We start from the raw sequence: 25,139 nt of genomic DNA on the forward strand, positions 1-25,139 counted from the left end.
TGCTTACCTACCTCATCAGTTAAGCTAAAAATCATATTCCTCCTTCTTCTGTTGAGGGTCGTTGTGTAGAAGAACTTGGTATTGGAATTTCCTTAACATAGCCAGCTGACTCTAGATTTCAGCTTCCAAAAGTCCTCTTCGTTTAGAAGGATAGCTGAGAATTCAACTTGGAGATTGGCTTCTAAGTTTTGAAGGAAGGTGCTAAAGGGATAAGCATTAGCTTTCTGAATGTCATTCAGTCTAGCTAGAATGTGCTTCTTCTTGTGGAAGATGTTGCCAAATACTACCTTATTCCATGTGGCCACATTTGCTTTAAAAGTGTTGGTGTCCCCAACATGTCATTAATAGAGTTGAAGCTATTTTGCACAATGTTTGGGAAGTCAGGGTGATCACACCACATAGTCTATAGCCTAAATGGCCTACTATGATCACTGTGCTGATGACTAGTTATGCTAAATAGGAGGGGACAGTGGTCAGAGTGGGTCCTGGGGAGGTGGGTAATAGAGGCTTCTGGGTATAATTCAATCCAGTCATCGGTGGCAAAGCACCTATACAACCTTTCGAGGATAAGGTCATGCCTGTTGGTGTATCTTTTGTTGGTCCATGTATAATTAGAACTTTGAAGCCTAGGTCAACTAGTTTACATTGGTTCAAACAGCTCCAGAAGCGATTGCTTCTATTACTACTAATGCTATTTCCCCCAAATTTGTCCTTGGATTTTAGGACTTCATTAAAGTCACCTCCTACAAGCCAACTACCTTTATAAATAGAGGCCATGTCCTCAAGGGACTGACATAAACTAATTCTATCCTGTAAGTGGATACTAGCATAGATAGCAGAGAAAAGCCATTTAGGATCATTAGGGTTTACCTTTACCGTAACATGCACAACCTGGGGTGTGGTACAGACCTCTTTGAGCTTCACTAGGTCATCCTTCCACATGAAAACTATCCATCCTGATTGGCCAACTGCAGGGGATTAGAATTGAGCTGTGAATTGAAGCTCAACACTTAGGTATGGGTGGTCAACCATTCTAATTTCAAGGAGAACAAGAACAACCGGCTTGTGCAGCTTCACCATGGAGGCGTTTTGTCTGCAAAATTCAGCACTATTGGCTCATCTCGCATTCCATATTATGAAATTCATCAGTAGTGGGTTTTTAGAAGGGGCTTTCCTCTTGAGTCCCTCCACCTTTCCCACAAGGGTCGCTTTCACTCTTATTGACACTGCCGAGTTCCCTAAGCTTGGAGATGAGGGATCTTAGAGATTTAGTTGGCAGCTTACTAGCTTTCTGGGGCAGAGAGCAATAAGCATTTCTCCGAACAACTCTTTGAACTGGATCACCTGGGTTTCTTGCATGAGGAGGACTGTTAACTTTGGGACTCCTAGCTTTTCCAATGTGCTTTCCAGGTTTGCGTTGGACTCTTTGAGGTAGACTAGGGTTTGGTTCTTCTCCTTTATTAGCATGTCCATGGCTGCAAACTGATTTGTTGGTGGGAGAGTGGGTTGGTTCACTTGTGGCCACATGGTGAAGGCCGGTGATAGGAGAGGAAAGTTCAGGTCCATTAATAGAAAGAAGGGCATTATTTGGCAGAGTTTCCCCATGAGAGAGTTGAGCTCCTCCATTGATAGGGGTTGTTGTGTGTCTATGTACTAGGCTTGGAGGAGGGTGGATAGCCATAGCTGATGTCCAATAATTGGACAAACCCTAGTGGAGAAGGTAGGTTGCTAGCTGTGCCAGGTAGCGTAGGTCTTGGATGGTGATGGAGATCGGTACTAGTCCCACCATCATTTGCAAGTTTTAGGAGTGTACTTGTAGGGCCATCTCCATCCACGACTCCGGCATCAAGTCTGGTGGTAGTAGAAGGGTGGACATTGTGAGGGGTGTTTGCTTGGTGGGGAGTTGGGATTGTTTGGAGTCGCCATTGAGAGATGATTTTTGGGACGGATCACTGGTTAAGCTTAGAATCGGAGGCATATATTCAGTTGCCTAGATATAATCCGTTTGAAGGCTGTTAGAATTCGTGCTGTGTCGATTGAGATCTTTGCTCAATCTTGAGGGATTGACACTCAGTGTCACTTCACTGCTGAGAAGGTGAGTTTGATTTTTCCAAGGCACTTGATTTCCTCTATTGAGAGGGGTGCAGTCGGGGTGGGTATGTTCATTGTTTGAGTGTGGGTTTGGGATAGGGAATGGTTAGGTTGTTGGGTTGGGTGGGTGGCCCACTGTAGCGTATTTAATATGGGTTTTGTTTGTCATGGTATAATTACCCAAATTTGGGTAAGTGTCAAATGCTGAGATACTACTCGATTTGGGCTCCATCCTTTCCCTCTGTTCCTGACACGCTTCCGTAATCCCAAGAAAGGGATCTTTTGTCAATGGGTCGAAGGCATCCAGTTGCCTTTTTAACCCAGAGAATCATTTGTTTGGGCTAGCGTGTGCTTTGCCCGTAGAGCTGGTAGGAGACGGGCCAAGGTGCCCCAGGCCCAATTTTTATTCCCCATGTAATCCATTTTTGACAGTGTGTAAAGGTTGTTCATTAAGCCCCATGACATATATAGCCTACTTTTGTTTTGGATTTCGATTGCCGGAATCTATTTCCGATTTTGGTGTGGGATCAAGGAACGTACCTGAGGAGGCATTGAACCTCTTACCTAGGTGTTGACTTGAGTGACCTTATTTGTATGGCGTCTGTGTTTTGAAAAAGGAATAGTACGCCATTCGGAGATCTGTTCCTTTGTGGTGCCTTCACTGTTGGTGTCGCCGATATGTTTTCTTTGGGTGACGGGTGTTAGGAACTCGCAGCTTCTCAGGGTATGGCCAATTCTCTCACATCCCGTAGAAAGAATCCCTTCCCTTTCGTAAACGAGCACTTGGTTGTGTATGCCAATAGTGATGTTCGTTGTTACCGAAATGTCCAGAGGAACCTAGACACTTATTCTTGCGTATCTTCCTCTTAGGATAAAAGAGGTGCAAGTATCGATTTTCAGAAGCTTTCCCACTCTGTTGCCCACTTGTTCTAAAATTGCCGTGTCATAAAATTCCATTGGCAATTGTGGGAGTCTTATCCATACCGCCATTGTGGCAAGTTTAGATTCTACCGGAATAAAATTTGGTTCCCATCTGCGGATTGATAGGAAATTCTATGCCGCAAACCATGGCCCCTCACTTAGGATTTTGCTCATACTTCCCTCTTTGTTACATTTGGCGATGAAGAAGTCTCATCCTAGGTTGATTAGGGTGAGGGGTTCATCTGGTTTTCATAGATTGGAGAATTTGGCCTTGAGTAAATGGTGTGGGATTTTTCCCCAAATAGTTTAATAATCAAGTAGTATTTCCACGATTTGTATAGCTTGATTTTGTCCTCATCTGACAATGGGATTGGAATGTTTCCTGAATTTAATTCAAAGGCCTGTGTGTGAACACTGGATTGGAATTTCTATCTGCTTTGTCTTCGTCCATAGCAGAGTTTGGATCTAAAAGTGGTATATCGGGGGTTTTCGATGGTTTTCTAACAGGGGTCACTAGTGGGGAGTGGGGATGTGGCCATACCTAGTTGGCTGGAGGTTAGTATCTAGTTGGAGAGAGGTTGGTCTTTCTCTCTCCGGAAAGCTCAAAGAAGCTCATTATGTTGTATTGTTATTGCTCAAAAGCGTTTCATCTTGGTCAAACTCAAACATCTCAAATTTTAAACACAAAAAGTACTTTAGCTTCCCAAACATTGGCCAAACAGGCTCTTACTAGTTACTCCCTCCGATCTATCTTAATTAATTTTTAGTCCTTTTTTATAATTCATAATATTTTTTTAAAATATTCGAAGTTGTCTTTGAAGTAAAGAGCTCAGAAGTATTTATTATATTTTTAATAAATAATTTAAGATTAATATGGTCAATTTTATTATTAATTAATATTAAAAGGTGAATTTCTTAATATGTGTGAAAATAATTTAAAAAATTAATTAAAATCAACCGGAATTTTTCAAAAATTTAAAAACTTCAAAAAGTTATTTTTCAAAATTTTCACACTCAAGCCACTTAAATTTTTTTAAAATAATCCAAAATTATATTCATGTCCAAACACAATTCTAATTTTCAAATACCATTTTCACTATTTTCCAAAATTTATTTATTCTTATGGCCAAACGCCCACTAACTTAATCTCTTTGAAAACACCGAGGTCAAGTGTTTCTCCACAAGGCATTCTCTCTCTACACACTCTCTTTCACACAGAAGAGACCACACTACACAACGCGCTTATTCACCCAACTTTCTCTCCTTCTTCTTCTCTCTCCATTGCCATTTATCTCCCTTGTTTTTCTGAGCTGAAGTGCTGAACTACTTCTCTCTATAACTTGTGTTTCTCGCCAGAAACTTTCTGAAAAAAAAATTGCCACTAGGAAAATGGATACAGCAAAATATACACCCATTAATGGTGGAAAAACTCTCTTTACAGACCTGAAAGCTCACTTCTCTTTTCTGAAAACCAAAAGAACTGTTACTTGTGCATATGGGTTCATGTTTGTATTCGTTGCTGTTACATTTTTCTTGGCTTTTAGTCCTTCCCCTAACTCTTCTTCTCCTTGGTTCACAAACATTTTCTCTTTAAGCGGTAGCACTAGTACTAGTGGAACTATTTCTACAACATCAGCTCCAATTTCCTCTGATCAATCTTATGGATCTCACTTTTCTTCAGTTTACTCTTACTTTTTTCCCAACTCTTCACAGCAAGTTCAAAACTTTACTACTCCCAGATCCCAAAACTCAACATTTGAGCCTCCCAATTTGCAAAAAGAATTGGGTATTGGGAAAAATGTGACTTCAAATAATGACTCACATGATAAAGTTGAAGTTTTGAAAAACCCCTTGAAGCCTTCTGTGAATGTGACAGCTCAAAAATCTTCTTCTGGGTCGAATCAAGAATCATCAAGTGTAAAGAATCAGTCCCAAAGTAAAGATTTTGATGATAAAGTTGGAGTATTGAAGGCAAATCCGAGCTCAAATTCAGCACCGAAATCTTCTTCTGGAACTAATAAAGAATCATCAAGCCCAAAGAAGCAGACCCAAAGTAAAGATTTTGATGATAAAGTTGGAGTCTTGAAGGCAAATCAGAGCTCAAATTCAGCACCAAAATCTTCTTCTGGAACTAATAAAGAATCATCAAGCGCAAAGAATCAGCCCCAAAGTAAAGATTTTGATGATAAAGTTGGAGTCTTGAAGGCAAATCAGACAACAAATTCAGCACCAAAATCTGCTAATGGGAGTAAAGAGAAAGAAATTGAGGGAGTGAAGAGTAATTTCACATCCTCGTTTGTGAAAAAACAGAGTAATGGGACTAACTTAGATGTGTCGGCGAAGAAGAAGGATGAAGATGTGGTTAAGTCTTTGTTGGATTGTGATTTCTTTGATGGGAATTGGGTGAAAGATGAGTCTTACCCTTTGTATAAACCTGGTTCTTGTTCTCTTATTGATGAGCAATTCAACTGTTTTCTCAATGGTAGACCTGATAGTAATTACATTAAAATGAAATGGAAGCCCAATGCCTGTACTCTTCCAAGGTAAGATTTTACTGTTTATGCTCAACCTAATTCTTGTTTAAATATTTTTATCTGATCTATGAACTCCAAATTAGATCGACCCCAACTAGTTTGGAACTAAAGCGTTGTTGTTGTTGCTGTTGATGAACTCCAAATTATAGGCTTCAAGGATCCTATGCTTCTTTAGTTTTCCATTTCTAAAGATGTTTCATGCTTATGGAATATGGCATTTTCCATTTTCGATTATTATCTGTTAGATTTGATTTCGGTTACTAGTTAAACCATGATTTCTTTATCTGAAAGTTGTTCTTTTTCTTCAATTATGTACTGAACAGATCTCAGATTAGTCAAATTGGTATTTACTTCCATATTTAAGTATCCTTACAGTTGATTTTTTTGACAGATTGAATGGCACTCATATGCTGGAATTATTGAGAGGAAAAAGATTAGTATTTGTTGGTGATTCACTCAATAGGAACATGTGGGAATCACTTGTTTGCATACTTAGAAACTCTGTAAAAGATCAGAAGAAGGTTTATGAAGAATTTGGGAGACACCATTTTAGGACAGAAGCTTCCTATTCATTTCTATTCGAAGTAAGATATTCATTTCTGCTGTTAAACATCATCATTATATGTTCATAAAAAATAAAAATAAAAAAGCAGCCCGGTGCACTAAGCTTCCGCTATGCGCGGGGCCCGGGGAAGAGCCGGACCACAAGGTTCTATCGTACGCAGCCTTACCTTGCATTTCTGCAAGAGGCTGTTTTCACGGCTCGAACCCGTGACCTCCTGATCACATGGCAGCAACTTTACCAGTTACGCCAAGACTACCTTCCATCATTATATGTTCCTATTCTTATGAATTGTTTCTTAAATATTCAGGAGTACAATTGCAGAGTGGAGTTCTTTGTATCTCCTTTCTTGGTTCAAGAATGGGAATTTGCAGATAAAAAAGGAGTGAAGAAGGAAACTCTTAGACTTGATTTAATTGGACAGTCTGCTGATAAATATAAAAATGCAGATATATTAATCTTCAACACCGGCCACTGGTGGACTCACGAGAAGACTTCCTTGGGGTAAAATTTATTGAGTTTTCAACATATATGGTCTGTTTGTTATGCTTAAAATAATTAAAACAATGTTGCATGTTACAGGAAGGACTATTATCAAGAAGGAAGTCACGTGTACAGCGAATTAGATGTCCTTGAGGCATTTCGAAAAGCTTTAACAACATGGGGAAGATGGATTGATTCCCATGTAAATCCCCACAAGACATTTGTTCTCTTTAGAGGTTATTCTGCATCTCATTTTAGGTAATTATAACCTTGAAACACACCATATTACATTTACTTGTCAATAGTTCCAACTTCTTTTCTCTGTAGCTGTATCATTATATTTATATATCTGGTTACCATTTAACTATCCACTATAATAAAAAAGTTACAAAACTATTCTTTGTCACGTTAAAGTAACTAACTGAACTATGAAAAAATTGCACCAAAACTTTTGCTTAAACCATGTATTTTTTTTGACAGTGGTGGACAGTGGAATTCTGGTGGAGCTTGTGACCATGAAACAGAACCAATCAAGAACAACACATATCTTACTCCTTATCCATCTAAGATGAATGTATTGGAGAGAGTCTTGAGAGGAATGAAAACTCAAGTCTCCTATCTGAATGTCACAAGAATGACAGATTATAGAAAAGATGGTCACCCATCAATATATAGGAAACAAAAATTGACCAATGAGGAGAAAAAATCTGAATTGTTGTTCCAAGATTGCAGCCATTGGTGTCTCCCTGGTGTACCTGATGCTTGGAATGAGCTTCTATATGCCAAACTTTTAGTAAATCAACACATGAAAAAACAAGATGACAAAAAGACATAGAGGGGCGGGCTCATTATTCATCGAGTGAGTTTCGAACTGTGCGGGCTCATTATTCATCGAGTGAGTTTCGAACTGTGCGTTATTGACCCTCGATGATTTCTCGGTTATGATACCCAAAAAAAAAAAAGGGTAACAAGCACTTGGAGAAAGAGTATGTTCATAATGTAAACTATATATGCGAGATTAGAGAAGTTTTCTTTAGGAGAGATATGTGAACTTAGAGTAATTTATTTTATGTGTATTTATAAGAGGAAAGTGACAAAGAGATTTTGACTGTTTACTTATAATCAAACAGTTGTAAGTCTCTGTCACTTGCTCCTATATTTTACTGAGTCTTGAGGGCTCGACACTGTAAATTTCATAATTATTTACACTATTTATTTTAAATTTATTAATGAATCATACGTTTAATTATGTTTGTTGGATCAGGGGTTTTGTATACATCATTAGTCAAAGATGTAGTCCAGGTTTTTTTGTTCAATTGTTATACAAAATTGTTGTTTGGCACACAGCATTTTCTTAATTCTTGTGCGCGCTTAGGGGATCTAAGTATATATTAATCACGACATCTCTGCTTGGCTATGATTATAGTTGTTTGATGCTTTTGATTAGAGCTTGTCGTCTTGGGGACTGCATAGAGAAGTAATTAAGTATTGTTGGTATTTTAATCCTATTATTTTTCCTCTTCACATGGGGTGTTCTCAATGTTTTAAGTATTCTAATTGCCTGTGCATTTGAGTTACCTTAACAATATAAAGGGTAGACAGTTGCGCTATGTGCGGGGTTCGGAAAAAAGCCGGACCACAAGGGTCTATGTAACACAGTCTTATTCTATATTTCTGTCAGAGGCTATTTCAACATCTTGAGTTACATTAACAATATTTTTATATTATCGTACAATTTAATTAGTTGACATGTGCGGAAACTGATTCGAATATCATCGTTATTAAAAGAACAATATTTGCATGGAGCGTGTCATCAAATTGAGACCATTGTGTCTTAGTTTAAGAGTGGTATTATGATGAATTTGAAATACCTGAGCTGGGAACATGATACTGACAAGTGACTGAAGTTCTGAAGATTTTAAAGTATGTACTATTTAGGTTCTTGGATCTTAAGCAAACATTTTCCCACCCTTCTGTTTTCACATGATTCTAGACGGTGCAGGAAAGCTCCACCAATCATGTTTAGTTACCAATTCTTAATTGGCATTTATCCGTGAAAATATAAAAATTTACAGGACACCTCGCCCCCATTTAACATGTATTTACTTTAAAAAAATTAATTAGTACCCAAAGTATAGATAACTTAAGATGATTTAGAGTTTATATGATATCTGGAGGTTATGTTTTAAATTTGAGATATTTTTGAATAGATTTAGGTGTTGAATCGTGTATTGCATTGCTGAAATTCGAAAAACAAATTTCCGTTTCTCGACAACTTGCACTTTAGACCTATTTGGCTTTATGTAATAAAAATATTGATTGCACTTCAGACCTATTTGGCCTTAAGTGCATCTTAAGTATAACTTTTGCACTGTAGATTTAATTGACCTTAAGTGCATTGCACTTCTAACCTTTTTTTCCCCGCAACTTCAGACTAAAGTTGATCCTAAAGTGGATAGAATTGCAAATTTTTGTGCAAAGTGGATATAAAATTGCACGGGGCGTCCTATTTGGTCGCCTCCATTTAACCTATACCCATTTTTTTTAACTTGTACCCACTTTTTAAACAACTTCAGCCCCCTTTCTCCTCCTTCTCCTCCTCAAAGTTTTATCTTTTCTTTTTCCAGAAGTAAGGTTCATCCCTATCTGCTTTTTCTTATTTCTCCGGTGAGTCTTATAAATTTTCAATCATTTTTTCCTTTTCGCCGACACCCTCAGCTGTAAAGGTTCTATCTTGGTTTTGTAACTTGAATCTTATGCACCTTGTGGATGAAAATGAAGTGAGTAGGAAGAGAATAGGAATATCAACTGTTAGCACTAACAAAAATGAACTCTTGTTGTGCAGAATCTATTGGAATGAGGACTGGAGATGATTCTGAGCCACTTGGTGTGAAACGGTTCTATGTTGTTGGACTGCTTGAGATAAGCATATAAAGAAGAGAAGTTTCAAAGCTGCCTGTCGTACTTCAGCAAATAGTAGCAAATAAAATTAAAGCCATAGCTTTAAGTTACTTCGTGTGTGTAGTTACAAAACAAAAACTTCGCCAGTTACAAAAACAAAAACTTCAGCTTTAGAGCCGAAATTCGCCAGTTACAAAACAAAAACTTCAGCTCTAGAGCTGAAGTTAGCCAGTTACAAAAACAAAAACTTCAGTAATTACAAACAAAAACTTAAGCAAATAGAGAACAAAACTTCAGCTACTATGCTTAAGTTCAACAATTACAAACAAAAACTTCAGCACAGTTGATTTACTAGAATGCTGAAGTTTTGCGTGATTGCCTTTGCTACTTCAGCCCCGTATGCTGAAGTTACGCGAAAAAGTGGTTACGCTTGCAATTTTTTTTGCAAAGCGGGCCCAAGTTAAAACGTGACCCAAAAAGCGGGTATAGATGCAAATGCATTCAATGGTGACTCCAAAATTGAGTATAAATGCAAATGGCCCGCAGGAGCAACGTGGTCCGTGATGGTACTGCAGTCAAAGGCGGAGCCACGATTTGAGGTTTAGGTTATCGCATCTTATGTGTTTAAGTTAGTGGGTTCTAAATTAATAAATCGTACAAATTCGATGAATTTCTTAAAACGAATACATGGTTTGAACAAAATCTACTGAATTCGGCCAAATCCGTAAATCGTGTTCTAGCTCCACCCCTGATTGCAGTTTGTTTTCTATCTTTTCTAATTTCTTTTAATTAACCATTTTCAGAATTTACTTACCTGATTATTCGGGGTTTCGCGCCGCGTAGAATTCATTGAAGAGGTAGCGGGACTTCTCATTTTAAGGACCCGGATCCAAAAACCAAAATCTTTGATTAAGTACAAAGAGATGTCGTCCCACCAAGCCCGTCGGTGACACATTTTCTATTTTTGAAAATTTGGAAGTTGTTAAGGAGAAACACTGAAATACTTTTTCATGCTCGTGTTTAGGGGTGTACAAAGGAAACCGACAAACCGCACCAACCCGATAATCCGAGTCAAATCGAGAAAAAAAACTCGATTATGGTTTGGTTTGATTTGGTTTGGTGTTGGAAAAAAAATCGACCATAATTGGTTTGGTTTGGTTTTAACTAAAGAAAGTCAAACCGAAACCAAACCAACCCGACATTACATATATATAAATTTTAGATATATTTAATATATAAATATAATTATTGTGATTTAATTTATAAATATTTCTTAAAAGATTTCATAATTTTATCTTTTGAGGTATTATTTCAAGGCTGGACTTAGAACTTTTGAATGTTGCAATAAGTTTTATAGCCATTAACATTAGTAAATTAAGTAGTGCTAGCAAAAGCCCAAACCAAAATCAAATAAATACTAATGCTAACAAAAGATATTCAATTCAATACTACGAACTGGAATGTATTGGATATCTATTTTTTGTTTTGCAATAATTTAGATAAAAATGCATAACCTATTTTTATTTTTCCTTTAGCGTTTAGTCATGTAATTAATACTCCCTTATTAGTCTACTTATTTTAGCATGACTTAGTACTTTTAGATTATGTTTATTTTTATTATTTTTTAATTAGCAATACTTATATTACATATATTACATAATTTTATTGTTGAATATTTTAGGATAATGCCATGACATATCTCATATTTTGTATTATTTTCTTGGAAAATACTTTATATAGTTGTATCTTACTAGGACTAAAGAAATATTTTGAGCACAATTTATTTGTTTTGTTCTACGAAGGTTTTACCGGGAAAAAAAATCCGAAAAACCCGAATAACCCGAGAAAACCTGAAAAAAATCGAGAGTGAAAAATCCGAGTTTTATTGGTTTGGTTTTTAGGTTTAATAACCCGACACAATTGGTTTGGTTTGATAATTGTAAAATTCGAACCAACCCGATGTACACCCCTACTCGTGTTTATGGACGAATGGGATTTGAGAGAGTGACCCTTGCAATTGAAATAGAGCCATTTATGGTTGTCTTCAATAATTTTAGAAAGAGAGGTCTAATGGCCCATTTTGAATTGATTAGTTAATAAGGGATCTAGCAATTTAATGTGGTTAATTGGTCATGAATCTAACTTAGATTATGTATCTATCAAATATCTCCTCTCTCTATATTTTGCTGGACCAAAATTACACTACGAAATAAAACAGAAGACAGAGACTTCCTGTAAAAGAAGTTATATTGAACAATGACCCATCCTTTTATGGATAATCAACTCTTGAATCTTATCTTAGAGTAGATTAGATATAAGCCTATTCATTATTTATTTTTTTAAAAAGAAAAAGAAAAAAGAACAACATGATATGCCCATTCAAAAGGGGTAGCCTATAGCTCTAGGCACACTGGCTAGTGGATTTGCTTTAAAAAAAAAAAAAAAAAAAAAGAGGAGTGGCCTAGAGGTCAAAGAAGGCAGGTAAAATTTCCAGAAACCAATATTCAGATCTTAGTGAAGACAACCAGATGAGTTCTTCTCATCTGCTTTGATCCAGTAGGGAAAATTATCCTATATTGTGCTAGTTGAACATAACATGTACTAATTTGAGATACATACAAGTCACTTCAGACACCACCATTCTTTGATGGAACTTAAAAATGAGGATCAATGTCCCACGTAACAAATATCTGGAATGAGAACCACTTATATTGGAAGATCTCATCAAGTTCACAAGCTAATACCATTTAGTTCAGGACTAAAGAATTTTTTGGGTAAATGAACAACAATCACAGAGATAGAAACATCAAGAATAATTTTATTAGTACTCACAAATCAGATGTAAGCCAAGGATCTATTGGAAACAACCTCTCTACCTTCACTAGGTATGGGTAAGATCTACGTACGCACTACCCTCCCCCGCCCCACTTATGGGAATATATTGGGTTTGTTGTTGTTGTTAAAGATCAAATGTCTAGAAATGCACCTTCTTAACCACATGAATTAAAGCTTCTAAGATGTTTTTTTCTCAATTCAAGCAAAGCTTAAGAAACAAATTACGCAGAGCTTCATGTAAGCATTTGAGATCAACAAAAGAGTATGAAAGTTGAAACAAAACAAAGATTTAAGGCATAGAAAATGGTATTCTGCAAACAACTTAATCAAGAATGCAAGATAGCCGAGACAACGTTTGAAACAAAGAAGTAACATAACATTGCTCAGATCATATAGATTACATTTATTTATTCAAAAGCCCAAAAGCTCTTTTGTTCTGTTCTATAGGATGCACAACTGCATAGAAGACTTCCTCAGAAATGGGGAAATATATAGAGTTTCTATACTTATGAAGGGAGGATAACTTCAAATACACTTAATGATTTATCCTTAAGCTAGTGACATCCAAAAAAATTATCAGTACCTTTAACTGAAGAACTTGAATGGCAGTTTCTTCTATCTTTCATCTCAAGATGATTTTTGTTGCCTACATGAGTAAGTACATTCTGGCATTGTGTACAGCCACAATGATAATAGGTACATGCACCGCTTCAGAGTTCACAAATATACCAATTAAGCCACTGAAATGAATTATATGGACAAGATATTTGATTTATTGAGGACATCAAAGAGCAGGTATACAAATAAAACTACCATTTGCAAGGTTATTTACAGAGGTAAAGACATATATAGAAGTTTCTTTTCTTTTTTTTTTTCTTTTGCAAATGACTTGCAACTGGAAAGCTTGAACCAGCCAGGTAAGAGAACTAATGGTGGTACACTAAGCAGAAAACATGAAAAGGTTCTTATGAAGCTTTGAAAGTACATTTCCTACTGATATGCCTAAATAAAAACTCAGAAATATCAACGCCATACAGGGGAAGGGGGGGGGGTGTAAAGCATGCTTGGAAGATTGAAAATGCTAAGAATGCAAATCAGTTTAGCCTCCTTCTCCTATGTGGACGTGAATCTCCACTATCCACATCTGAAACTCTGGAAGTATCATTTCTTCTTCTGGAAGATGATGTAGAGAGGGACACCCTAGAATCTATTTCAGCAGCAGTATCCATTGTCTGACTCTCTGAGTGTATACCAGCGGCAATGCTCGAAACAGAATCTCTATCATCCACTGGTAGAGGCAGCTCCTGAAACCTCTCCACATTGTTACTACGGAAGTATGGGTCAACCACCCTTCCAGCAGAACCAAAGACAGAACCAAGATCGGCAAAATTAGCAGCTCGATGTGAATTTGATCTATTTAGTAACAGAGAGGAAAGACGACGGTTTTCCCACACATCTGAGTTAGTAGGACTGGTTTGTGTCAAGTCAACCACATCATCCGAAGGCAGCACAGGATTCTGTTCTCTGCGCATTCCCCTGGAAGTAAGAATACGGTTGAGCAATGAGCTGTTTCGCTCAGGTAATTCATGAGAACCTTCAGGATTCTGCTGCTGCAGCTGAGACAAATCAAATCTATGGCCAAGACGGCGAATCATTTCTTCCATTGGAATGGTGAATGCTGTCCTTTGAATAGTTTGCCTCCAGCTCTCGACACGTCTTGCTTGAGGCCTATGAGGGATTTTCAGAGTTGAATCCTCTTCAGGTTCTCGTACATTAGTTCCACGGCCATAAATTGGGATTACATTCTTCATAGTCACTTCCCCTTTACAAACAGGGCATTCCTTTGCATCCGAATGGAGATGCAACCATCGATAAAGACAGGCCCAGCAAAACAAGTGACCACAACAAGTCACAACAGGTTCTTTGGACAAGTCCAGGCATATATTGCAATCAAAGAAGCTTCCCTCCTCGCTATTACCCTTTTCATTATCTTCCTTTTTCCCCAAAATCTCTGTTACCTCAGAGGCTCTCTCCTCAGTAACAACACTAGCATCACCTGTCTGTGATTCACTTCTACCAATGAATTCCATTGCAATATTTCTAGCTTCTGCAGGGACCGGAATGTTTCTCAAAACTGACCGCCACCTGCTCCTCCTTTGCCTAACAACTTCCCTAAATTGATAACCATCTAGCAAGTCCTCCAAATTCATATCCTCAATGGGAAATGATGCAGGAACACGCTCTGAATCATCATTAGGACTTTCAACAGGTCCCAAATTCAGATCAAGATTCATTGCATTAGGCGTACCGTCCCCCATGGTAATACACCAGTTCTCCTAACACAAAAAAAGAAACACAAAAACCTCCAATTTCCACGCTAAATGAGGGAAATATTCGACCTTTCTCACTATACCAAATGAAAATCAAGATTCCTCTTTCTCCTAATCAATTTAATGAAAACCCTCAATCTTCACCTTCATCCAATAACTTATACTACTGTTCCACTTAGAAAATCAACGCCAAATTCAAGCAGCTAAAATTGAGCAGAAAACCTAACTTTATCAGGCCAGAAGCCAAAAAAGTTGAAAACCCAAATAATTTATAAAACAATAAATCAAAAACAAGAGCAATTGACGCAGGATTTTAAAAAAGGTGCAATCTTTTTTAGGGTAAATTGCATTAAGAATAAAAATCAACAATTATCAAAAGAAAAGGAAAAAACCAAAAGGGCCACGAAATTGTGAGCCTAGATGAGAATCAATTTTGATAATTAGCTCAAAATCCATAATTTAGAATCATTTTTTGAGAATATAAATTAGGGTTTTGGTTTAACTGTTCAAAGGAACAAAGTAAACAAAGCGGGAAAGAGAGAGAGAGACCTTGAGCCAAGATGAGATTTTGATGAGAAAAAGCAGCATAAATTTGCTGTTATTGCTATGAAATTGGTGCAGTTTTCTGTGGATTTTTCATCTTGAGTGAATTAGGGATCTGGTTCACTGAGCTAGCTATAGAGATTGGAGAGATTTTTTTGTGTTAAATGGGTTAAGATCCGGCCCGATAGAGGAGAGAGTGCCAGCTTAGATACAGAAAGGGGAAATTTTCCCTGCATGTAAGCAATTTTGGGTAATTTTCAGTATCCAAACGCTGCTCTATTTGACTTTGTGGGTTCAATTCTTGCCATATTATCATCTACCACCCAAGCGGGTCCCACTTTTTGCTAATGCATTTTTTTATTTATTTTTCACCTGGTATTGGCATTGAGCCCTCGACTAATGCAAATTAGCTTCAAACTTTAGGTCCATTAAAATAAAAAAGCGAATCTTACATAAATATTCCAAATAAGTTACAACTTACCAACTTCTAGTCATTAATTATAGATTTATTAAAACTAGTCATGCACATATATAAATTAAAACCTAAATAAATAAGGTTTTTTCTCTCCAAGAACCACACGCAAAGATCTCATATATTTTTAAGCGTGATCAGCAACAATAGATGCAAGACGGAAAGTAAATTTCATGGATGAGATAGCAAACAAGGTGATGAAATATACATACAATATTCCAAAAATCTAAGCAAAAAAGGATATTTTTCAATGGGTATGATAGAAATTCATTGAAAACATACAGAGGAGTCAATATACAAATTTTGAGGAAGATTGGAGGTGATTTTGACTGATTTGGTATCAAAATTCGTAGATAAAATCGAATTTAAAAAAATTCTTCTACGACACATGTATCACACATAGGTATACATGAATATACATGTGATATACATTTGATGCATATATATATATATATATATATATATATATATATATATATATATATATATATATGATTTTGACTAATTTGGTATCAAAATTCGTAGATAAAATCGAATTTAAAAAAAATTCTTCTACGACACATGTATCACACATAGGTATACATGAATATACATGTGATACACATTTGATGCCTATATATATACACACACAATATTCCAAATATCTAAGCAAAAAAAGACCTTTTTCAATGAGCATGGTTGAAATTCATTGAAAACATACAGAGGAGTCAATATACAAATTTTGAGGAAGATTGGAGGTGATTTTGACTGATTTGGTATCAAAATTCGTAGATAAAATCAAATTAAAAAAATTCTTCTACGACACATGTATCACACACAGGTATACATGAATATACATGTGATACACATTTGATACCAATATGATACATTGTGAATTTAGGGGTGGCAAATGGCGGGTTGGGTTGAATTTGGACGGGTCAAGATCGGTTAGGTCAATAAATGAGTCATTGCCCAACCCAACCCAAAGTGTACTTGGCTTAAGATGGGCTAGGTCAAGATGGGCTAAACAATGGGTCATAACCCAACCCGTTCAACTTGATCAGGTTTACACGGGGGGGGGGGGGGGGGAGGGAGGAGGGAAGCGGAAGGGGATAGGGGATAGGGGTAGGGTGGGTGGGTGGTGCAAGAAAATAAAAAAGTAGAAAATTGAAAATACAAAAAAAGTAAACTTTTTAGGGGTTTTGCGGGGGGAGGGGAGGGGTGTAGGAGTAAGGTGGGTGGGTGGTGCAGAAAAACAAAAGAACATAAAATTGATAATAAAAAAAGAAGAAGTAAAACTAGGGCAACTAAGTAAATTTCTAGATAAGTTGGGTTGAGATCCTTTTGTTTTGGATGAGTTTCATGGGTTGTATTCAGGCTGCTTAATGGGTCAGAATGGGTTATAAAAACTAATAGGTTAACTTGGGCTCAACCCAAATTGACCTATGAACTAAAATGTTTGTAGCCCAACCCATTAATCTCTGGGCGAGTTGGATGGGTTTGGGCTGAAATTGCCACCCCTAATTGTAATACACAAATGATACACAACGTGATACACATATTTTTTTTTCATGTTTCATCTTCTACTTCTAATTTTTAATTCAAACAATATCAAAACTCCCGCCAAATCATCCCAAAACTGAGAGTCAAACTTCTTAAGATGTACCCAATCTATTATAATAACATCCACTCAAAAGAAAGCAAAAATTTGATCTTTATTTGGCTACAAATAGCTCATTGGCTAATATAGATAATATTTGACTAATATTAGTAATATTTAATGAATTGACTTTTGTAATAAGCTAATAATAAATGGACATAACTGATAATTCCCCAATAAAAAAAAAGCTCCCCACTAGGATTTTCTTAAATTTTTAAAACTTGAACTTGTTGAGAATCACAATATTTTCGATTCTCAGTGTGAATTTACAAAGAAAAGAAAATTGTGGCAGCTATGGAGTCTCACAGAAAAAGGTTGAAGAAGAACGCTTTGTGCATATTGAATCAGAAGCGTAAAGTAATGTCAAAACATTTGGACCCTATATCTCTCGTTCAAACTCAATCTTCTCAGACAAAGACTGAGACACGTGGAGCAGTCTTGATGACAAATGATTTTTATGATGAATTGAATTGTGGTAGTCCAGATATAACATAGACCAACCATATTGAAGAAATATTTCTAGAAGCTGCCTACATGTAAGTATTTCTTTCCATATGAAAAGAATGTTAGTTATATTTGTTACATTATAGTGAATAGAAAGAGTGCAAGTTTAAATATAGTATTTTCTTTATAGCATATACTTATATAAAGTCAAAGGCATTGTACAACATCAATACAACGAGAACGATTTTTTTTAGAAAATTCTATCTCTAAATCCATTATGGTATCAGAGCTTTGAGAATTTTCTTGCTCATCTTCATCTTTCTTTTACTCTCTTTTTCTTTATCTCGTAAAAGAATCATACCAGATAACTCCGAAAACTGGAGCTCGATATGAATTCAGTCATGCCTATTTTTTACATCATCTGATGCACTTGGAATGAATCTGATGAACTCCCACTTTGATAGCAGAGGTTTTCAGGCATGTCACAAATCTATGCTCACAACCTTGTCATCCAAGAACAAATTGAGATTCATAAATGGGACTTGTGTAGTTCCAACAATTACTTCAAAGGAATTTTCGACGATGGAACCGATGCAGCGACATGGTAACTTCTTGATTGCTGAACTCTTTATCAAAAGAGATTGTTAAATTTGTGATCTATTCCAGTCAACAATTAATATACTGACTGATCTTGAGCAGAGATTTTGTAAGATCACGGATAATGGAAGACTTTAAATTAGACAATTTAATGGGAAAATGATTGATTATCAAAAGAAAATAACACAAATTCAAGTATTTGAAACTTGAACTAGTGAATCACACATAGAAGAAGAAGAAGAAGAACATGAGGGAGGGAACTCAAATAAGGAATCTTACAATTGAAGACATCCAAGTAATAATTCAAGGTAAAACAAAAAGTTCAAACCTCCAAATAGAACCTTATACTAATATCAATACTAATCTTCGATCTGAGTTACAATGAAGAAGAAAACACTCCCTTATATAGGAGTAAATGATGGCTACCACTATAAAAAAACTTAAAAGAACATTCTAGGCTTTCAAGGCGGTCAAATTAAATTAAATTAAATAAGTTAAAATTTCTTAGGTTCACAGAAGACTACTGACACTTTATTAAACAAAGCTTAAAGGCAACCAACATAACATTAAATAAGCTTCTAGAAATACTATCTTAGGCTACTAGACTTGCTCTTTTTTAGGACATATTTTGGGCTAAAATTCACCTGCTCTTGATTTTTAATTAGAGTCTCCAAATAGTTGTAAGACATGCCTGAAAAAATTTCTTTGTGTTGCAGCTCTTCTTCAATCATAAGAAATATTTTAGCCCATTAAGATTGTTTGACATCCCATGATCTTCAAGGAATTTAAGCTTTCTTAGATGTTATCATATGATAATATCATGGATAGCAGAATACTTTAAATTAAGGAGATAAGAATATAAAAAGAAGGAATCTCGGTAGAGATGAATAAGAAACTCAAGTAGATAAGGCTTGAAACCTTATTCAAAGTAAAAAAAAAAAGAAGGAAAGAAAAGAAGCAGTTAAAGAATAAAAAGAAGAATATGAGGGTGAAAACTCAAACAAGGAATCTTACAACTGAAGACATGTCACGACCCGAATCCCGTCACAGTGGTCATGATGGCACCTAGTCCCTAAAATTAGGTAAGTCGATTACTTACAACAATTAAACCAATAAAACATGACATAATAAAGCAGAGTTTAATATAAATGCAAAAATAAAGGTGATACAATACAACGATAGTCACAACATATCTCCAGAACTAGTTAGTATAAAGTCACAAGCTCTAACTGAATACAAAGAAATATTTCAAAATACAATACTGTTCGGATAGTGAATTGACAGTATAAACATAAGGAAAGCACTCGATGATCAAAGTAGCTCTACCTTGAATCATCAATCAAAGAAGCTCTCATAGCCTAGGTCTGCTACCTCCAACATCTGGATCTGCACAAAAATATATAGATGTAGTATGAGTATACCATGGTGGGTTCCCAGTAAGTATCAAGACTAACCTTGGTGGAGTAGTGACGAGGTTCAAGTCATGTAATACTCACTAGTCAAAATAACCTGTGCAATAGATCAAAGACTGGCAACAACAACATAGTAGTAAACTAATAGCAATAACCTCATCAGAATAAGTGATAACAATTCATTACAAGTAAAGGGTTCAGCTTCAACAAGTCATCATAGAGAAACTCACATAAATAGCACCTCGTGCCCACACATTCATCACAACAACAATAGCCACCCGTATCACTCCCCCTCGACAAAAGTCACAATAACCACCTGTATCACTCTGCCCTAACAATAACACAATAGTCACCCGTATCGCTGCACCTTGATAATATCATATAGCCACCCATATCACTCCGCCATGACAATATCACAATAGCCATCTGTATCGCTCTGCCCTGACAATATCACAATAGCCACCTGTAATAGTCACATGTATCGCTCCACACAATCAACGATAGTGAAATACCACCTTTATACTCCGCACTAGAACAATCAAACCACACAATATGTACACATGTGCCACAATATCACAAAATAATAATACCAAATGTTTATCTCAATATAAGCTCATAACTTATCAATAAAGTGCACAATGACATGACAATAACATAAAAATGTAGAGGGGTGCTCCACAAATAAAGCATAGCTATGTCTAAGTCAAATATATCGATCATGATCATGAAATCACAAGTGGTGTAAGCATGTTCCATATAAATTACTTTATTAAATTAAGGCATATTAATAGCCTACGGTCCAACTCGGTTACGAAGATACAGATAACACCCATGTACATGTTCATTTCCTCATGTACATGTTGCTTTTCACATAGCACTGATAAGCAATCAAGACTAAATCCTTAGGGGTATTCCCCCACACAAGGTTAGGCAAGATACTTACCTCAAACAAGCCAATCAGTACTCTAAAAATCCCTTCCCGCGTGAATCAGCCTACATACAGCTCGAATCTAGCGAAGAGACTTAATAATGCCAATAAAAATCATAAAAACAACCCCAAACAATAAATTGAACAAAAATCAAAAGGTCAACCCAAAAAGCGAGCTTGAGCCCGCCTCCCCGAACCTGACAAAGGTCACAAATTTCAAACACCCATTCGAATACAAGTCCAACCATACAAGTTTCATCCAATCTGATCCGAATCGGAGTTCAAATCCTCAAATTATATTTAGAAAAGTTTTTACTACAATTTCCAATTTTTCTCACTTAGATTCATCAATTAAATGCTAAAAATAAGGATAGCATCATGAATAATGACCAAATTCGAGTAAAACAAATACTTATCCCAATTCAAATCGTGAAAATATCCTCTACAATTGCCCAAATCTGAGCTCCCAATCTCAAAATATGACAAAAATAAATAAAACCCTCGAAATGAAATATTTGCCCAGTTATACATATTGCAATCGCGGAAAAATCGCCGCGATCGCGAAGAACAAAGTGGTACTGCCCAAAAATGAACTACGCGATCACATCTGTGCCCCGTGATCGTGACAGCCAATGAACTAGAGAAGTGCGAATGCGAGCCCCTACTGCAAACGGGTATGCCAACGAGCCAGCTGCCTTCAGCGACACTCCGCGATCGCAGACTCCATGCGTGATGCGAGAGCCTGTTCCACCACCTTACGCGAACACGATAGCTCTCCACGAACGTGATGAACTATCTGCCATCTGCCCCAAAACCTTCTATGCAATCATGTAGCTCCATCTGCGATCGCGAAACACAGCAGATGCACCAGGAACCAACAATACAAAAACCATCCAAAATAATCTAAAACCACCCCAAATCGCACCCGAGGCCCTCGGGACCTTGTCCAAATACACCAACTAGTTCCGAAACATAACACAGAACTACTCGAAGCCTCAAATCACATCAAATAATATCGAAACCATGAATCGCACCTCAATTCAAACTTAATGAACTAATCCAAATTTCCAAATTCTAAAGTTACGTCAAACAAGCCTAAAAAACTCAGAATGACCCCAAATTTTATACATAAGTCATAAACCACCATACAAACTTATTCCATGGCTTGAAATCCCAAACGAACATCGATAACCACAAATACAACTATTGGTCAAACCTATGAACTTCCAAACTATCAAACTTTCAACTTTCACAAATTTGAGCCCAATCAACCTAGGAATCTCTGATTCCAAATACGGACATACGCCCAAGTCCAAAATCACCATCTAGACATAACAGAACCATCAAAATTCTGTCTGAGATTATATAAGCTAAAGTCAAACTTGGTCAACACTTGCAACTTAAACTTCTAAACTTGGAACTACGTGTTCCAAATCACTCCAAAATCTTCCCATAACCAAACCAACCACACACGCAAGTCGTAATACATAATGTGAAGCTATTCAAGACCTCAAAACACCAAACAAAATCCCAATTCCCAAATGACCGATTGGGTCATTACATTCTCCCCACTTAAACATACGTTCGTCCTCGAACATGCCAAGGGCCGTTCCAAAGACATCAAATCACTATATAAAGTTACCATTCACGTACTCACGGGTGATCCCATGTCACCTCAATCTATATAAGCCCGACAACACAACTTAACTGAAGATTCTTTCTTCAACCTTAGTCCATAAACCTTAAAACCCAATATGTAACATCTGAAACTCATTATAATCCTGATTCTCACATCTATATACTAAATAAGTCTAAATAAGTTGCATCGAGCCATGACCATATTCCAAGATATTATCACACAATGTACCACATAACTCATATACTCATAGTAATATCTTCCGACCACAATAGCTGCTCCTTACTGAATCCGGTAGAGATGAATGTTGTACCCTATTTTGCACTAGTTAAAACAAGATTCAACTTGTGGTTTCTCAGTTGTTGATGAAAAGAGAGTCGGCACCTAATATTTAAAGGTATATTAGGGTACCTATTTAATTACTAAGTCATGTTCCTTATAGGTCTGCAAAAAGGTGAGATTATGGATAATGGTTCTTAGGTTTGTGATTGAAAAAGGGAATTTGCAGCAAGATTCGTGGTGTAGCAGGGACAAGAGAGATGATTTATAGTATTTTCGAGTGAACTTGCACGAATTTTTGCAAGATTCTGGGAATGATGGTTGATTGAGAGGAGAGAAAAGAGAGAGGAAAGGGAAATGAGGGCGGCAGAGAGTGGTAGAAATGATTAAGGTTTCTAGGTAACCGGGGGTTGGTCTCTAGGGTTAAATATGAGAGACGGAATGGGAGCCATTGGATCTGTTAATCAATGGGTTCGATTATTTGGTAATTAGATTTTGTAGAAATGATTTAAGTGGGAAAATCGGTGGCCGTTAGATGATGGGGTTTTGGACGGTTGGGATTAGATCTCTAGGCGGGTATTTAGATCAAAAGGAGAAAATTAGAGAATAAACGTGAGCCGTTGATCAGACGGATCAACGTCTCAGATGTGGGTATATTTGTTCTGTGAGTTGAGAGTGAGGGTGACGTGGCATGCCGTGATTGGTGCAAATAGGATGGCCTGGATTGCCAACATGGAAAGAGATGGGTGTTTGGGTTGGGTATATTTCGGACTAGGCTTATTAATTGAGCTAAAATAATTTTAAAAATGGCCACTTTGTCTTTTGTTTGAGAATTGCAAGTGTGGCCCTTTTGTCTTTTAACCCTTTTTGAAGTTAATTTAAATAAATTTAACAATTTTCAATAAACGTGATAAAAATTATAATTACTATATATACTACTAATTTTTAATTAACTATTTGTATAACACTTTGTTTTTCCAAAATTGCAACACTAATTTGGAATTTCACATAATAATCTAATTAACTAGAAATTAAAGAGTGATTTATCAAGTTAATTATAGAACCTACGTAATGTATTTATAAAAATTTTATTTAAATAAAAAAGTGAATACATTTACAATTACCTAATGTTAATACTACACGATTAATTTTAAAAACTAATACTTAATTAATTTGTAAAAATAAGTATTTGTTACGAGAAAACACTTTAAAAATATTTATTGTAAATTATTAAGTATAAATAAATTAATTTAAAAAGGGAGGGTAAAAATTGGCCGTCAACAGATGGCCTCTTTGATCGGAGACGATGAAAGAGTTTTCGAGCAATGAAATTGAACCAAAGCCAATTTTGTCCCGATTTAGGCACGTATTGCAAGAAATATGGATGATGACCTACAAGATTGAGTTAAGGAAGAATGTGGAAAGATTTGGGAATATTGGCACCGAATTCTAGCTTTGAATTGCTTATATACATCGAGATTAACAAGGATCAAGCCTCATGTAGTTCTGGAGTAGAGACTTTGGGGGAAGCAACACTCGCAGGAATTGCCCCAGTATAGCATTATGACGATACGATGAGACAAAATATTGGGCGACACTCATGATAGATTAAATTTTGCGGCTTGATTTGAAAGATTAGAGATTTTTGAGTTTCACTGATCGTCTTGAGCTTGGATCTTAGGCCCGCTAATGGGTTGGCTGTCCCCATAACATTGTAGTTCAGTCTGTTGCTAAGAAAAAGGTTCCACGTTGCGGTGTTTGTTCCTACAAAACAAATGAAATACACGCATACCAATATATTGTAATGCAGAATATATTAAGATGCGATGTAAATGATGCAAGAATGATGATTCCTGGCTACCGGTGAGCCGTTATTTGGGATCGGGATGATGGGATACTTGATCTTGACTCAATTTTTTAGCCAGGCTGTGTGCCGGTCCGCAGCTGTCAGAGCATTTGAAAATTGTCTACGCTTGTTGGGAGAGCTTGATTGGTAGAGTGCGTCTCTGCTTGTTGGGAGAGCTTTGCACTGAAATGTAAAGTAATATCTGCTTGAGAGTGATTGACTAAAACCGTAATCATGCCTGAAGCTACATGAGCAAAAAGTTAAAACATTCAAAGTAATAGCAAATGAAATAAAAGCATTCCCAAGAGATACTCTTGATACGAAGCTAAGTTGCGGCCAATTGATAGAACATCAGCAACGAGGTTTCTGATTGTCTATTCTGGCATCTATTGCGATAGAGCGGTGATGCGAATTGCTTTGTTTGCAGTTTACTATATACAAGGCTCCGATTGGTGAAGCCGACGTACGATTTGTACAGGGTTCTTCGATTGATTGAGCTGGCGATTTGCTATATATAGGACTTCAATTGGTGAAGCCAACAACTCGTTTTGCACAAGATGCTCCGATTAGTTGAGCAGACAGTTTTCTATATACAAGACTTCAATTGGTGAAGCCGACGACTCGTTTTGTACAATATACTCCGATTAGTTGAGTAGATGATTTGCTATGTATAGGTTTTTCCGTAT

At 36.6% G+C, this 25,139-nt stretch overlaps 2 protein-coding genes across 2 annotated transcripts; one reads left to right on the top strand and one right to left on the bottom strand.

The window, feature by feature from the left end:
• The first annotated feature begins 4,172 nt into the window (after positions 1 to 4,172).
• Positions 4,173 to 7,840, top strand: LOC104210181 (protein trichome birefringence). The gene is made up of 5 exons (XM_009759006.2): positions 4,173 to 5,555; positions 5,938 to 6,130; positions 6,419 to 6,612; positions 6,691 to 6,849; positions 7,072 to 7,840. The coding sequence occupies exons 1-5, from the start codon at positions 4,402 to 4,404 to the stop codon at positions 7,424 to 7,426; spliced, it is 2,055 nt and encodes a 684-aa protein (XP_009757308.1). The 5' UTR covers positions 4,173 to 4,401; the 3' UTR covers positions 7,427 to 7,840.
• A 5,233-nt stretch (positions 7,841 to 13,073) lies between these two features.
• On the bottom strand, positions 13,074 to 15,465 carry LOC104210190 (uncharacterized). Its single transcript, XM_009759017.2, has one exon. It carries the CDS (start codon positions 14,643 to 14,645, stop codon positions 13,422 to 13,424), a length of 1,224 nt encoding a protein of 407 aa, XP_009757319.1. The 5' UTR covers positions 14,646 to 15,465; the 3' UTR covers positions 13,074 to 13,421.
• Between the last annotated feature and the right edge of the window lie 9,674 nt (positions 15,466 to 25,139).

Source organism: Nicotiana sylvestris, chromosome 12, assembly GCF_000393655.2.
Source record: "Nicotiana sylvestris chromosome 12, ASM39365v2, whole genome shotgun sequence".
Classification (NCBI taxonomy): Eukaryota; Viridiplantae; Streptophyta; class Magnoliopsida; order Solanales; family Solanaceae; genus Nicotiana; species Nicotiana sylvestris.

Coding starts and splice junctions, on each gene's coding strand:
- LOC104210190 (XM_009759017.2), bottom strand. CDS start 14,645: ATGGGGGACGGTACGCCTAATGCAATGAATCTTGATCTGAATTTGGGA.
- LOC104210181 (XM_009759006.2), top strand. CDS start 4,402: ATGGATACAGCAAAATATACACCCATTAATGGTGGAAAAACTCTCTTT. Junction 5,556..5,937: donor AATGCCTGTACTCTTCCAAG/GTAAGATTTTAC, acceptor TTTTTTTGACAG/ATTGAATGGCACTCATATGC. Junction 6,850..7,071: donor TATTCTGCATCTCATTTTAG/GTAATTATAACC, acceptor TTTTTTTGACAG/TGGTGGACAGTGGAATTCTG.